This window comes from Phasianus colchicus, chromosome 1, assembly GCF_987193195.1.
Source record: "Phasianus colchicus chromosome 1, bPhaCol1.hap1.1, whole genome shotgun sequence".
NCBI classification, from domain to species: Eukaryota; Metazoa; Chordata; class Aves; order Galliformes; family Phasianidae; genus Phasianus; species Phasianus colchicus.
In genome coordinates this window covers 182314754-182329077 of record NC_143436.1, presented here as the reverse complement: position 1 = coordinate 182329077, position 14324 = coordinate 182314754, and the positions used below count along the sequence as shown (strand labels likewise).

The 14324-nt window shown below is 56.3% G+C and overlaps 2 protein-coding genes across 2 annotated transcripts; both read left to right on the top strand.

The window, feature by feature from the left end:
- Window positions 1-1187: 1187 nt before the first annotated feature.
- Window positions 1188-6070, top strand: LOC149920272 (uncharacterized). The gene is made up of 3 exons (XM_090134364.1): window positions 1188-1201; window positions 4027-4306; window positions 4724-6070. Exons 1-3 carry the CDS (start codon window positions 1188-1190, stop codon window positions 6068-6070), a joined length of 1641 nt encoding a protein of 546 aa, XP_089990490.1.
- Window positions 6071-6266: 196 nt separating this feature from the next.
- Window positions 6267-11165, top strand: LOC149920271 (uncharacterized). The gene is made up of 3 exons (XM_090134363.1): window positions 6267-6280; window positions 9106-9385; window positions 9917-11165. Exons 1-3 carry the CDS (start codon window positions 6267-6269, stop codon window positions 11033-11035), a joined length of 1413 nt encoding a protein of 470 aa, XP_089990489.1. The 3' UTR covers window positions 11036-11165.
- The last annotated feature ends 3159 nt before the right edge of the window (window positions 11166-14324 follow it).

Here is a 14324-nt window from a genome sequence, read left to right as displayed (position 1 = left end):
CGAAAACCATGTCCTTCATGAGGAGCAACGCCCGGTTCAGACCGAGAGCCACACCACCACCTGGCTCTGCGGCTTTGGCCTAACCACCTGCCCCATCAAGACGGAGGACGGGAAGAAAAACCAGGTCCTCCCCGAGGAGCAGCACCCGGTTCAGACCGAGAGCCACACCACCACCTGGCTCTGCTGGTTTGGACTAACCACCTGCTCCACCAAGATGGAGGACAGGAAGAAAAACCAGGTCCTCCCCGAGGAGCAGCGCCCGGTTCAGACCACGAGCAAGACCTCCAACTGGCTCTGCTGGTTTGGACTAACCACCTGCCCCACCAAGAATGAGGATGGGAACAACAACCAGATCTTTCATGAGGAGCAGCCTACGGTTGAGGCCAAGAGCCAGTCCACCAACTGGCTCTGCTGGTTTGGAGTAAGCGCCTGCCCAACCAAGATCGAGGATGGCAACAACAACCAGGTCCCTCCCAAGGAGCAGCGTCCAGTTGAGACCATGAGCCAGCCCTCCAGCTGGCTCTGCTGGTTTGGACTAACCTCCTGCTCCACCAAGATCGAGGATGGGAAGGAAAACAAGGTCTTTCAAGAGGAGCAGAGCCTGATTGACACCAACAGCCAGACCTCCAACTGGCTCTGCTGGATTGGACTAAACACCTGTCCTGGAAATGGAGACAAAAAACCTGTGCGTCCCGAGGAGAGGCTGCCCATCAATGCTGAGCGCCGTGCCTCCAACTGGCCCTTCTGGATTGGCCTTTCTCCACATCCCAAATGGGTCCCGTACAGGGTCAGCAAGTCCGTTGTTCCAGAGGGCCCAAAGCAGCAGTCCCCGCGCACCGAGCAAAAGGCCTTCAGCGTGTCTGACACCCTGCGCCACCTCTGGGGCTTCCGTACGCAAATCCTGCTCATCAGCTGCTTAATAGATTTATCAAGAAACTGGTACATGTTTCGGCTGCCGTGGGTTGCCTACCGGCTCTGGAGAGGATTGTGAAGACATTAGGCACAGGTAAGCGACCCAGATTCATACAGCACAGAAGGGACTGTGGGTGGGGAGCAGGGAACCGCAAAGGTCTAGTCTGGGAGGGCTTCCAAGAAAAGCAGACCTCCAGAGGTCCATCCGCTCTCCCCAGAGACTGGCCCGGCCGTAGGGCTGACACCTAGCCGGAGACTCCCATGCAAAACGGGGCATGCCGGAGGTGCGGTGAGCCCCACGGGCTGCCCCGAGCTGTCCTATGAGGCTGGAAAAGCGACGCAAGAATCACAGCCCTGCAGGGTGATGCTTTGCAAAATGAGCCTGCATCCCTTTCTCTGCGCTCATGCCGTGTCATTTCCAGGGAACGGGACAAACGCCCTCGGCTTCCACAAAAACAGAGTGATTTCCACAAAGCACTTCTCTCCATCTGACAGCCTGTGGGTCAAATGGTGACAGTCAGTCGGTGCGGCGGGACACGCCTCAACCCACCAAAGGTTGCTGCACTGAAGGCACCTGCGATGACAACAACGTCTCCTACTGGGTGGACACCAACCTCTCCCAGATCATCACCTCCATTTCCTAGCAGTCATTAAATTAATAACATCATCATTGCTGCAGCCTGTGTCGTTGTGGTGGCAGTGGGTCCGGGACAGTGGCAGCACTAAAGGCATTGGTGCAGGAGAGTGCTGCTGTACGGGGACTGGGGGCATGTTCCTAGGGCGGAGGAGGAAGGGCGCTGGGCCGGGGATAAAAGAGGCATCGGTGGCTGTGAAGTGTCCAGAGACAGCCATGCCCCAGGGGAGAGAGCACATTTGGAGCGGGAACCTACGTCCCAGGGAGGTAATGCAGCGTCCCCCCTGCAGAGTACACGGGGAGGTCCCGTGAGTCCTGCAGCACGCTGGGAAGCATCCAGAGCACTCTGGGAATCCTCAGCTGGGCCAGTTCTGCAAAGATCCCGTGCGCATCACCTTCATAGAGGAGGCTCGCACAAACGGAGCCTTCCCAGAAAGGGAAAGTGGCGGCAAAACACCACAGCAAGATCTGCTGGAGAAGGGAGGGAGGCCCTGAGGCACGGCGACTCAGACTCCCTGGTCTGTTTCGTCCCTCTCATTAGTACTGCCGCCTGGTAGTTCAGGCCGGCAGCCATGAAGTCGCTGAGAGAAGCCTGTGGGCTGCCAAACGGGACTCTGGGGCACTGGCGTGGTGTCACGGTTCCAGCCCGGTGCAGCCCGGTGCTGTGACTAATGGGGTGGAGGGACAAACGAACCCATGAACCAGGAAAGGGGGAAGAGAGGTAGTGAAAAGACAGGGAGATGGGCCTAACAACAAAACAGCGGCAACGAGATAAGGGAGAAAATACTAATTTTCTGAGTATGATAGCGGAATGCAAGGTGAAGAAAACAGATGAGGTTTTCCAAAAGCAAGTGTAGAGTCCTGCACCTTGGAAGGAATAGCCGCAAGTATCAGTGCAGGTTGGGACACGACCTGCTGGAGAGGAGCTCTGCGGTGAGGAACCTGGGGGTCCAGGTGGACAACAGGTTGGCCATGAGCCAGCAGTGTGCCCTGGTGGCCAAGAAGGCCAATGCGATCCTACAGGGCGTTAACAGGAGCGTGGCCAGCAGGTCAAGGGAGGTGATCCGCTCCCTCTACTCTGCCCTGGTCAGGCCTCACCTGGAGTATGGCGTCTGGTTCTGGGCTCCCCGGTACAAAAAAAGGCCAGGATCTCCTGGAAAGAGTCCGGTGGAGGGCCATGAACATGATAAAGGCATGGAGCACCTCTCTTATGAGGAAAGGCTGAGTGACCTGGGTCCGTCCAGCCTCGAGAAAAGAAGACTCAGAGGGGATCTGATCAATGTCTGTATCTAAGGTGACGGAGGCAAAGGAACAAGGCCAAGCTCTTTTCCCACGCCGTGCGTGCCGATAGGACAATGGGAAACGGCCAACATAGGAAGTTCTGCACATACGTGCATAGCAACGTCTTCACGGTGAGGGTGACAGGGCACTGGAACTCCTGCCAAGGTAGGCTGTGGACTCTCCTTGCCTGGAGATGTTCAAGACCTGCCTGGACGCCTACCTGTGCAACCTGCTCTACGGAGCCTGCTTTGGCAGAGGGGTTGGACTCGATCATCTCAAGAGGTCCCTTTCAGCCCCTACAGTTCTGTGATTCTGCGTCAGGGAGAACACTGCGTTGCTGAGGAGGAGAGGACAGATACAGACACTGCTACGGGAAATGTAAAAGCAAAGGCTCAGATCTCTTGGTCTGTACTATCATATATTCTTTTATTTTCTTTTCCACATCCAAATAAAGGAAATTAATCCAGTGTTCACTGCCGCTGGACTGAAGGGGTCAAAAGGATGGGAGAGGATCACCTGACCTCTGTTTACATCTGTTTACGAGGGTGGATAGCGATAGGACAAGGGGGAATGGTTTTAAACTAAGACGGGAGAGGTTTAGGTTAGATAGTAGGAGAAAGTTTTTCACACAGAGGGTGGTGACACACTGGAACAGGTTGCCCAAGGAGGCTGTGGATGCCCCATCCCTGGAGGCATTCAAGGCCAGGCTGCATGTGGCTCTGGGCAGCCTGGTCTGGTGGTTGGCAACCCTGCACATAGCAGGGGGGGTTGAAAGTAGGCGATCATTGTGGGCCTTCTCAACCCAGGCTACTCCCATGATTCTATGACCTCGTGTGCTCATGAAAATTACCGAGTGCAGACGGATTGGAAAAAAGGGGAGGTGGAACATGGAGGTGGGATTTGGGTGGAGGGTCCCCAGCCCCGAGCTGGGTGCACGGGTGCACCCACACCGGGGAAAGGCATTGTGACATCACAGGGCGGGACATGACATCAGTCTTTATTAAGTCACGTTGGAAGCCTCCCCCAGCTCAGACACGTGGGGCGGTCACTCCGTCCTGGTGGTCACTGCTGGAGCTCCGCTCTGGGTGACAGCCACTTGTGTGTTGAGAGTGGTCCTTGGGAGAGAACAGGATGAAGCTCAGCCTGACTCTCTTCCTGATCTTACTAGCTTTCATGTCTCCAATTCCGGACTTTTCCAGCTGTCTCAGCTGGGACCGGAATTGGGACAAAAAGCTGCTCCTTCCCGAGGAGCAGCATCCCGTAGAGACCGAGTGCCGGACCTCCAGCTGGATCGCCTGGCTTGGTCTAACCACCTGTCCCAACAAGAGCGAGGATGGGAACGAAAACCAAGTCCTCCCCGAGGAGCAGCGCCCGGTTGAAACCAAGAGCCAGACCACCACCTGGCTCTGCTGGCTTGGCCCAACCACCTGCTCCACCAAGATGGAGGACGAGAAAGAAAACCATGTCCTTCACGAGGAGGTCAGCCCGGTTCAGACCGAGAGCCACACCACCACATGGCTCTGCTGGTTTGGCCTAACCACCTGCCCCATCAAGACGGAGGACGGGAATGAAAGCCATGTCCTTCATGAGGAGCAGCGCCTGGTTCAGACCGAGAGCCACACCACCACCTGGCTCTGCGGCTTTGGCCTAACCACCTGCCCCATCAAGACGGAGGACGGGAAGAAAGACCAGGTCCTCCCCGAGGAGCAGCGCCCGGTTCAGACCGAGAGCCAGACCACCACCTGGCTCTGCTGGTTTGGCCTAACCACCTGCCCCATCAAGACGGAGGACGGGAATGAAAGCCATGTCCTTCATGAGGAGCAGCGCCTGGTTCAGACCGAGAGCCACACCACCACCTGGCTCTGCGGCTTTGGCCTAACCACCTGCCCCATCAAGACGGAGGACGGGAAGAAAGACCAGGTCCTCCCCGAGGAGCAGCGCCCGGTTCAGTCCGAGAGCCACACCACCACCTGGCTCTGCTGGTTTGGCCTAACCACCTGCCCCATCAAGACGGAGGATGGGAATGAAAGCCATGTCCTTCATGGGGAGCAGCGCCTGGTTCAGACCGAGAGCCACACTACCACCTGGCTCTGCAGCTTTGGCCTAACCATCTGCCCCATCAAGACGGAGGACGGGAAGAAAGACCAGGTCCTCCCCGAGGAGCAGCGCCCGGTTCAGACCAAGAGCCAGACCACCACCTGGCTCTGTTGGTTTGGCCTAACCACCTGCCCCACCAAGGTGGAGGATAAGAACGAAAACCATGTCCTTCATGAGGAGCAACGCCCGGTTCAGACCGAGAGCCACACCACCACCTGGCTCTGCGGCTTTGGCCTAACCACCTGCCCCATCAAGACGGAGGACGGGAAGAAAAACCAGGTCCTCCCCGAGGAGCAGCACCCGGTTCAGACCGAGAGCCACACCACCACCTGGCTCTGCTGCTTTGGACTAACCACCTGCTCCACCAAGATGGAGGACAGGAAGAAAAACCAGGTCCTCCCCGAGGAGCAGCGCCCGGTTCAGACCACGAGCAAGACCTCCAACTGGCTCTGCTGGTTTGGACTAACCACCTGCCCCACCAAGAATGAGGATGGGAACAACAACCAGATCTTTCATGAGGAGCAGCCTACGGTTGAGGCCAAGAGCCAGTCCACCAACTGGCTCTGCTGGTTTGGAGTAAGCGCCTGCCCAACCAAGATCGAGGATGGCAACAACAACCAGGTCCCTCCCAAGGAGCAGCGTCCAGTTGAGACCATGAGCCAGCCCTCCAGCTGGCTCTGCTGGTTTGGACTAACCTCCTGCTCCACCAAGATCGAGGATGGGAAGGAAAACAAGGTCTTTCAAGAGGAGCAGAGCCTGATTGACACCAACAGCCAGACCTCCAACTGGCTCTGCTGGATTGGACTAAACACCTGTCCTGGAAATGGAGACAAAAAACCTGTGCGTCCCGAGGAGAGGCTGCCCATCAATGCTGAGCGCCGTGCCTCCAACTGGCCCTTCTGGATTGGCCTTTCTCCACATCCCAAATGGGTCCCGTACAGGGTCAGCAAGTCCGTTGTTCCAGAGGGCCCAAAGCAGCAGTCCCCGCGCACCGAGCAAAAGGCCTTCAGCGTGTCTGACACCCTGCGCCACCTCTGGGGCTTCCGTACGCAAATCCTGCTCATCAGCTGCTTAATAGATTTATCAAGAAACTGGTACATGTTTCGGCTGCCGTGGGTTGCCTACCCGCTCTGGAGAGGATTGTGAAGACATTAGGCACAGGTAAGCGACCCAGATTCATACAGCACAGAAGAGACTGTGGGTGGGGAGCAGGGAACCGCAAAGGTCTAGTCTGGGAGGGCTTCCAAGAAAAGCAGACCTCCAGAGGTCCATCCGCTCTCCCCACAGACTGGCCCGGCCGTAGGGCTGACACCTAGCCGGAGACTCCCATGCAAAACGGGGCATGCCGGAGGTGCGGTGAGCCCCACGGGCTGCCCCGAGCTGTCCTATGAGGCTGGAAAAGCGATGCAAGAATCACAGCCCTGCAGGGTGATGCTTTGCAAAATGAGCCTGCATCCCTTTCTCTGCGCTCATGCCGTGTCATTTCCAGGGAACGGGACAAACGGCCTCGGCTTCCACAGGAACAGAGTGATTTCCACAAACCACTTCTCTCCATCTGACAGCCTGTGGGTCAAATGGTGACAGTCAGTCGGTGCGGTGGGACACACCTCAACCCACCAAAGGTTGCTGCACTGAAGGCACCTGCGATGACAACAACGTCTCCTACTGGGTGGACACCAACCTCTCCCAGATCATCACCTCCATTTCCTAGCAGTCATTAAATTAATAACATCATCATTGCTGCAGCCTGTGTCGTTGTGGTGGCAGTGGGTCCGGGACAGTGGTAGCACTAAAGGCATTGGTGCAGGAGAGTGCTGCTGTACGGGGACTGGGGGCATGTTCCTAGGGCGGAGGAGGAAGGGCGCTGGGCCGGGGATAAAAGAGGCATCGGTGGCTGTGAAGTGTCCAGAGACAGCCATGCCCCAGGGGAGAGAGCACATTTGGAGCGGGAACCTACGTCCCAGGGAGGTAATGCAGCGTCCCCCCTGCAGAGTACACGGGGAGGTCCCGTGAGTCCTGCAGCACGCTGGGAAGCATCCAGAGCACTCTGGGAATCCTCAGCTGGGCCAGTTCTGCAAAGATCCCGTGCGCATCACCTTCATAGAGGAGGCTCGCACAAACGGAGCCTTCCCAGAAAGGGAAAGTGGCGGCAAAACACCACAGCAAGATCTGCTGGAGAAGGGAGGGAGGCCCTGAGGCACGGCGACTCAGACTCCCTGGTCTGTTTCGTCCCTCTCATTAGTACTGCCGCCTGGTAGTTCAGGCCGGCAGCCATGAAGTCGCTGAGAGAAGCCTGTGGGCTGCCAAACGGGACTCTGGGGCACTGGCGTGGTGTCACGGTTCCAGCCCGGTGCAGCCCGGTGCTGTGACTAATGGGGTGGAGGGACAAACGAACCCATGAACCAGGAAAGGGGGAAGAGAGGTAGTGAAAAGACAGGGAGATGGGCCTAACAACAAAACAGCGGCAACGAGATAAGGGAGAAAATACTAATTTTCTGAGTATGATAGCGGAATGCAAGGTGAAGAAAACAGATGAGGTTTTCCAAAAGCAAGTGTAGAGTCCTGCACCTTGGAAGGAATAGCCGCAAGTATCAGTGCAGGTTGGGACACGACCTGCTGGAGAGGAGCTCTGCGGTGAGGAACCTGGGGGTCCAGGTGGACAACAGGTTGGCCATGAGCCAGCAGTGTGCCCTGGTGGCCAAGAAGGCCAATGCGATCCTACAGGGCGTTAACAGGAGCGTGGCCAGCAGGTCAAGGGAGGTGATCCGCTCCCTCTACTCTGCCCTGGTCAGGCCTCACCTGGAGTATGGCGTCTGGTTCTGGGCTCCCCGGTACAAAAAAAGGCCAGGATCTCCTGGAAAGAGTCCGGTGGAGGGCCATGAACATGATAAGGGCATGGAGCACCTCTCTTATGAGGAAAGGCTGAGTGACCTGGGTCCGTCCAGCCTTGAGAAAAGAAGACTCAGAGGGGATCTGATCAATGTCTGTATCTAAGGTGACGGAGGCAAAGGAACAAGGCCAAGCTCTTTTCCCACGCCGTGCGTGCTGATAAGACAATGGGAAACGGCCAACATAGGAAGTTCTGCACATACGTGCATAGCAACGTCTTCACGGTGAGGGTGACAGGGCACTGGAACTCCTGCCAAGGTAGGCTGTGGACTCTCCTTGCCTGGAGATGTTCAAGACCTGCCTGGACGCCTACCTGTGCAACCTGCTCTACGGAGCCTGCTTTGGCAGAGGGGTTGGACTCGATCATCTCAAGAGGTCCCTTTCAGCCCCTACAGTTCTGTGATTCTGCGTCAGGGAGAACACTGCGTTGCTGAGGAGGAGAGGACAGATACAGACACTGCTACGGGAAATGTAAAAGCAAAGGCTCAGATCTCTTGGTCTGTACTACCATATATTCTTTTATTTTCTTTTCCACATACAAATAAAGGAAATTAATCCAGTGTTCACTGCCGCTGGACTGAAGGGGTCAAAAGGATGGGAGAGGATCACCTGACCTCTGTTTACATCTGTTTACGAGGGTGGATAGCGATAGGACAAGGGGGAATGGTTTTAAACTAAGACGGGAGAGGTTTAGGTTAGATAGTAGGAGAAAGTTTTTCACACAGAGGGTGGTGACACACTGGAACAGGTTGCCCAAGGAGGCTGTGGATGCCCCATCCCTGGAGGCATTCAAGGCCAGGCTGCATGTGGCTCTGGGCAGCCTGGTCTGGTGGTTGGCGACCCTGCACATAGCAGGGGGGGTTGAAAGTAGGCGATCATTGTGGGCCTTCTCAACCCAGGCTACTCCCATGATTCTATGACCTCGTGTGCTCATGAAAATTACCGAGTGCAGACGGATTGGAAAAAAGGGGAGGTGGAACATGGAGGTGGGATTTGGGTGGAGGGTCCCCAGCCCCGAGCTGGGTGCACGGGTGCACCCACACCGGGGAAAGGCATTGTGACATCACAGGGCGGGACATGACATCAGTCTCTATTAAGTCACGTTGGAAGCCTCCCCCAGCTCAGACACGTGGGGCGGTCACTCCGTCCTGGTGGTCACTGCTGGAGCTCCGCTCTGGGTGACAGCCACTTGTGTGTTGAGAGTGGTCCTTGGGAGAGAACAGGATGAAGCTCAGCCTGACTCTCTTCCTGATCTTACTAGCTTTCATGTCTCCAATTCCGGACTTTTCCAGCTGTCTCAGCTGGGACCGGAATTGGGACAAAAAGCTGCTCCTTCCCGAGGAGCAGCATCCCGTAGAGACCGAGTGCCAGACCTCCAGCTGGATCGCCTGGCTTGGTCTAACCACCTGTCCCAACAAGAGCGAGGATGGGAACGAAAACCAAGTCCTCCCCGAGGAGCAGCGCCCGGTTGAAACCAAGAGCCAGACCACCACCTGGCTCTGCTGGCTTGGCCCAACCACCTGCTCCACCAAGATGGAGGACGAGAAAGAAAACCATGTCCTTCACGAGGAGGTCAGCCCGGTTCAGACCGAGAGCCACACCACCACATGGCTCTGCTGGTTTGGCCTAACCACCTGCCCCATCAAGACGGAGGACGGGAATGAAAGCCATGTCCTTCATGAGGAGCAGCGCCTGGTTCAGACCGAGAGCCACACCACCACCTGGCTCTGCGGCTTTGGCCTAACCACCTGCCCCATCAAGACGGAGGACGGGAAGAAAGACCAGGTCCTCCCCGAGGAGCAGCGCCCGGTTCAGACCGAGAGCCAGACCACCACCTGGCTCTGCTGGTTTGGCCTAACCACCTGCCCCATCAAGACGGAGGACGGGAAGAAAGACCAGGTCCTCCCCGAGGAGCAGCGCCCGGTTCAGTCCGAGAGCCACACCACCACCTGGCTCTGCTGGTTTGGCCTAACCACCTGACCCATCAAGACGGAGGACGGGAAGAAAGACCAGGTCCTCCCCGAGGAGCAGCGCCCGGTTCAGACCGAGAGCCAGACCACCACCTGGCTCTGCGGCTTTGGCCTAACCACCTGCCCCATCAAGACGGAGGACGGGAAGAAAGACCAGGTCCTCCCCGAGGAGCAGCGCCCGGTTCAGACCGAGAGCCACACCACCACCTGGCTCTGTTGGTTTGGCCTAACCACCTGCCCCACCAAGGTGGAGGAGAAGAACGAAAACCATGTCCTTCATGAGGAGCAACGCCCGGTTCAGACCGAGAGCCACACCACCACCTGGCTCTGCGGCTTTGGCCTAACCACCTGCCCCATCAAGACGGAGGACGGGAAGAAAAACCAGGTCCTCCCCGAGGAGCAGCACCCGGTTCAGACCGAGAGCCACACCACCACCTGGCTCTGCTGGTTTGGACTAACCACCTGCTCCACCAAGATGGAGGACAGGAAGAAAAACCAGGTCCTCCCCGAGGAGCAGCGCCCGGTTCAGACCACGAGCAAGACCTCCAACTGGCTCTGCTGGTTTGGACTAACCACCTGCCCCACCAAGAATGAGGATGGGAACAACAACCAGATCTTTCATGAGGAGCAGCCTACGGTTGAGGCCAAGAGCCAGTCCACCAACTGGCTCTGCTGGTTTGGAGTAAGCGCCTGCCCAACCAAGATCGAGGATGGCAACAACAACCAGGTCCCTCCCAAGGAGCAGCGTCCAGTTGAGACCATGAGCCAGCCCTCCAGCTGGCTCTGCTGGTTTGGACTAACCTCCTGCTCCACCAAGATCGAGGATGGGAAGGAAAACAAGGTCTTTCAAGAGGAGCAGAGCCTGATTGACACCAACAGCCAGACCTCCAACTGGCTCTGCTGGATTGGACTAAACACCTGTCCTGGAAATGGAGACAAAAAACCTGTGCGTCCCGAGGAGAGGCTGCCCATCAATGCTGAGCGCCGTGCCTCCAACTGGCCCTTCTGGATTGGCCTTTCTCCACATCCCAAATGGGTCCCGTACAGGGTCAGCAAGTCCGTTGTTCCAGAGGGCCCAAAGCAGCAGTCCCCGCGCACCGAGCAAAAGGCCTTCAGCGTGTCTGACACCCTGCGCCACCTCTGGGGCTTCCGTACGCAAATCCTGCTCATCAGCTGCTTAATAGATTTATCAAGAAACTGGTACATGTTTCGGCTGCCGTGGGTTGCCTACCGGCTCTGGAGAGGATTGTGAAGACATTAGGCACAGGTAAGCGACCCAGATTCATACAGCACAGAAGGGACTGTGGGTGGGGAGCAGGGAACCGCAAAGGTCTAGTCTGGGAGGGCTTCCAAGAAAAGCAGACCTCCAGAGGTCCATCCGCTCTCCCCACAGACTGGCCCGGCCGTAGGGCTGACACCTAGCCGGAGACTCCCATGCAAAACGGGGCATGCCGGAGGTGCGGTGAGCCCCACGGGCTGCCCCGAGCTGTCCTATGAGGCTGGAAAAGCGACGCAAGAATCACAGCCCTGCAGGGTGATGCTTTGCAAAATGAGCCTGCATCCCTTTCTCTGCGCTCATGCCGTGTCATTTCCAGGGAACGGGACAAACGCCCTCGGCTTCCACAAAAACAGAGTGATTTCCACAAAGCACTTCTCTCCATCTGACAGCCTGTGGGTCAAATGGTGACAGTCAGTCGGTGCGGCGGGACACGCCTCAACCCACCAAAGGTTGCTGCACTGAAGGCACCTGCGATGACAACAACGTCTCCTACTGGGTGGACACCAACCTCTCCCAGATCATCACCTCCATTTCCTAGCAGTCATTAAATTAATAACATCATCATTGCTGCAGCCTGTGTCGTTGTGGTGGCAGTGGGTCCGGGACAGTGGCAGCACTAAAGGCATTGGTGCAGGAGAGTGCTGCTGTACGGGGACTGGGGGCATGTTCCTAGGGCGGAGGAGGAAGGGCGCTGGGCCGGGGATAAAAGAGGCATCGGTGGCTGTGAAGTGTCCAGAGACAGCCATGCCCCAGGGGAGAGAGCACATTTGGAGCGGGAACCTACGTCCCAGGGAGGTAATGCAGCGTCCCCCCTGCAGAGTACACGGGGAGGTCCCGTGAGTCCTGCAGCACGCTGGGAAGCATCCAGAGCACTCTGGGAATCCTCAGCTGGGCCAGTTCTGCAAAGATCCCGTGCGCATCACCTTCATAGAGGAGGCTCGCACAAACGGAGCCTTCCCAGAAAGGGAAAGTGGCGGCAAAACACCACAGCAAGATCTGCTGGAGAAGGGAGGGAGGCCCTGAGGCACGGCGACTCAGACTCCCTGGTCTGTTTCGTCCCTCTCATTAGTACTGCCGCCTGGTAGTTCAGGCCGGCAGCCATGAAGTCGCTGAGAGAAGCCTGTGGGCTGCCAAACGGGACTCTGGGGCACTGGCGTGGTGTCACGGTTCCAGCCCGGTGCAGCCCGGTGCTGTGACTAATGGGGTGGAGGGACAAACGAACCCATGAACCAGGAAAGGGGGAAGAGAGGTAGTGAAAAGACAGGGAGATGGGCCTAACAACAAAACAGCGGCAACGAGATAAGGGAGAAAATACTAATTTTCTGAGTATGATAGCGGAATGCAAGGTGAAGAAAACAGATGAGGTTTTCCAAAAGCAAGTGTAGAGTCCTGCACCTTGGAAGGAATAGCCGCAAGTATCAGTGCAGGTTGGGACACGACCTGCTGGAGAGGAGCTCTGCGGTGAAGAGCAGAAGGAATGACTGTGTACGTGTTTTGATACAAGATGGGGGAATGATTTTAAATGGGGGAAGTGGAGATTTAGTTTATATTTTTCGATGAAATTTTTCCTACAGAGGGTGATTACACACTGGAACAGGTTGCCCAAAGAGGCTGTGGATGCCCCATCCCTGGAGGCATTCAAGGCCAGGTTGGATGCGGCTCTGGGCACCCTGGTCTTGTGGTTGGCGACCCTGCTCATAGCAGTGGGGTTGAAATGGTCCTTACGTCTTTTAACTAGGTATGAAGGGGGAAGGGAGAAAAATCAGGGTCGCTTTGGTTGAGCAGGTCGTCCGAGGGCTCGTGCCAAACTCGATGGGCGATGACAGTGAAGTACAAAGGGATGGAGTGGGGCAGGGGGCTGTTGGGGATGTGGCTGTTCTAGGGGAAACTAGATCCTCTATAAAGGCGTTGAGACGGAAAGCGCAGCTGAAGTGCCTTTATACCAATGCACACAGCCTGGGAAATAAGCAGGATGAGTTGGAAACCATGATGTCCTTTGAAATTATGACCTTGCTGCTATCACGGAAACATGGTGGGATGATTCCCCTAAGTGGAATACCACCATTGAGGGCTATTGGCTCTTTAGAAAAGATAGGCTAGGTAGGAAGGGTGGGGGAGTTGCCCTCTGTGTCAAAGAGTCTATCCCCTGTTAGACTGTGAGGAGCTTCCTCTGAGAAACAGTTATGATCAGGTTGAGAGCCTGTGGGTTAGAATTAGGAATGGGTCTAACAAAGGCCAGCTCGTGATAGGAGTATACTATAGGCCACCTGATCAAGGGGAGACTGTTGACGAGGCTTTCTTGCTTCAGATGCGGGAGGCCTCATGTTGACGGGCTCTTGTCCTGATGGGGGACTTCAACCATCCGGATATCTCCTGGATAGACCACACGGCAAGTTGCAAGAGGTCCAGGAGGCTCCTAGAATGTGTTGACGATAACTTTCTGGTCCAGGTGTTAGACAGACCGACCAGAGGTGAAGCGCTGCTGGACCTGCTGCTCACCAATGTGGAGGAAATAATTAATGGTGTTAAGGTTGGAGGCACCCTGGGTTGCAGTGACCACGCTCTGGTTGAGTTTGTGATCTCGAGAGATGTGGGCCTGGTGAAGATTGGCATCAGGACCCTGAACTTTGGGAGAGCAAACTTTAAGCTGTTCAATGGACTGTTGGCCGAGATCCCCTGGGATGCTTTCTTTAAAAACAAAAATGCTGAGTAGAGCTGGTTACTCTTCAAGGATGCCTTCCTAAGAGCGCAAGAACTCTCTGTCCCACTGAACAAGAAAGCAGGCAGAGGAGGGAGAATGCCGGCGTGGCTCAGTAAGGACCTGCTGAGGGCGAAGAAAGGTGTGTACAAACTCTGGAAACAAGGGCACGCCACTTGGGAAGAATACAGGGATGTCATCCGGACTTGCAGATGTGGGATCAGGAAAGCCAAGGCACAGGTGGAACTGAACTTGGCGAGGGACGTGAAAAACAACAGGAAGACTTTCTATAGGTACATTAGCCAGAAGAGACAGGCCAAAGCGAGTGTATCTCCTTTGGTAAATGTAAAAGGAGAACTGGTTTCAATGGACGAAGAGAAGGCTGAGGTACTGAATGAGTTCTTTGCCTCGGTCTTCACTGGCGGCCAGGACTCCAGTACTCCTTCCGTCCCTGAGCCCTGCATCCCTACACCTCTGGGTGGGGACTGGGGTGGTAAATCCCCCCCGCTGTGAGGACAGAGCAGGTCTGAGACCGCCTCATGAGACTGAATGTGTACAAGTCTA

Excerpts from the sequence above, each read along its gene's own strand:
- LOC149920272 (XM_090134364.1), top strand. Across the intron at positions 4,307-4,723 it reads ACCATGTCCTTCACGAGGAG|ACGGAGGACGGGAAGAAAGA; the intron begins GTCAGCCCGGTT and ends TGCCCCATCAAG.
- LOC149920271 (XM_090134363.1), top strand. Across the intron at positions 9,386-9,916 it reads ACCATGTCCTTCACGAGGAG|ACGGAGGACGGGAAGAAAGA; the intron begins GTCAGCCCGGTT and ends TGCCCCATCAAG.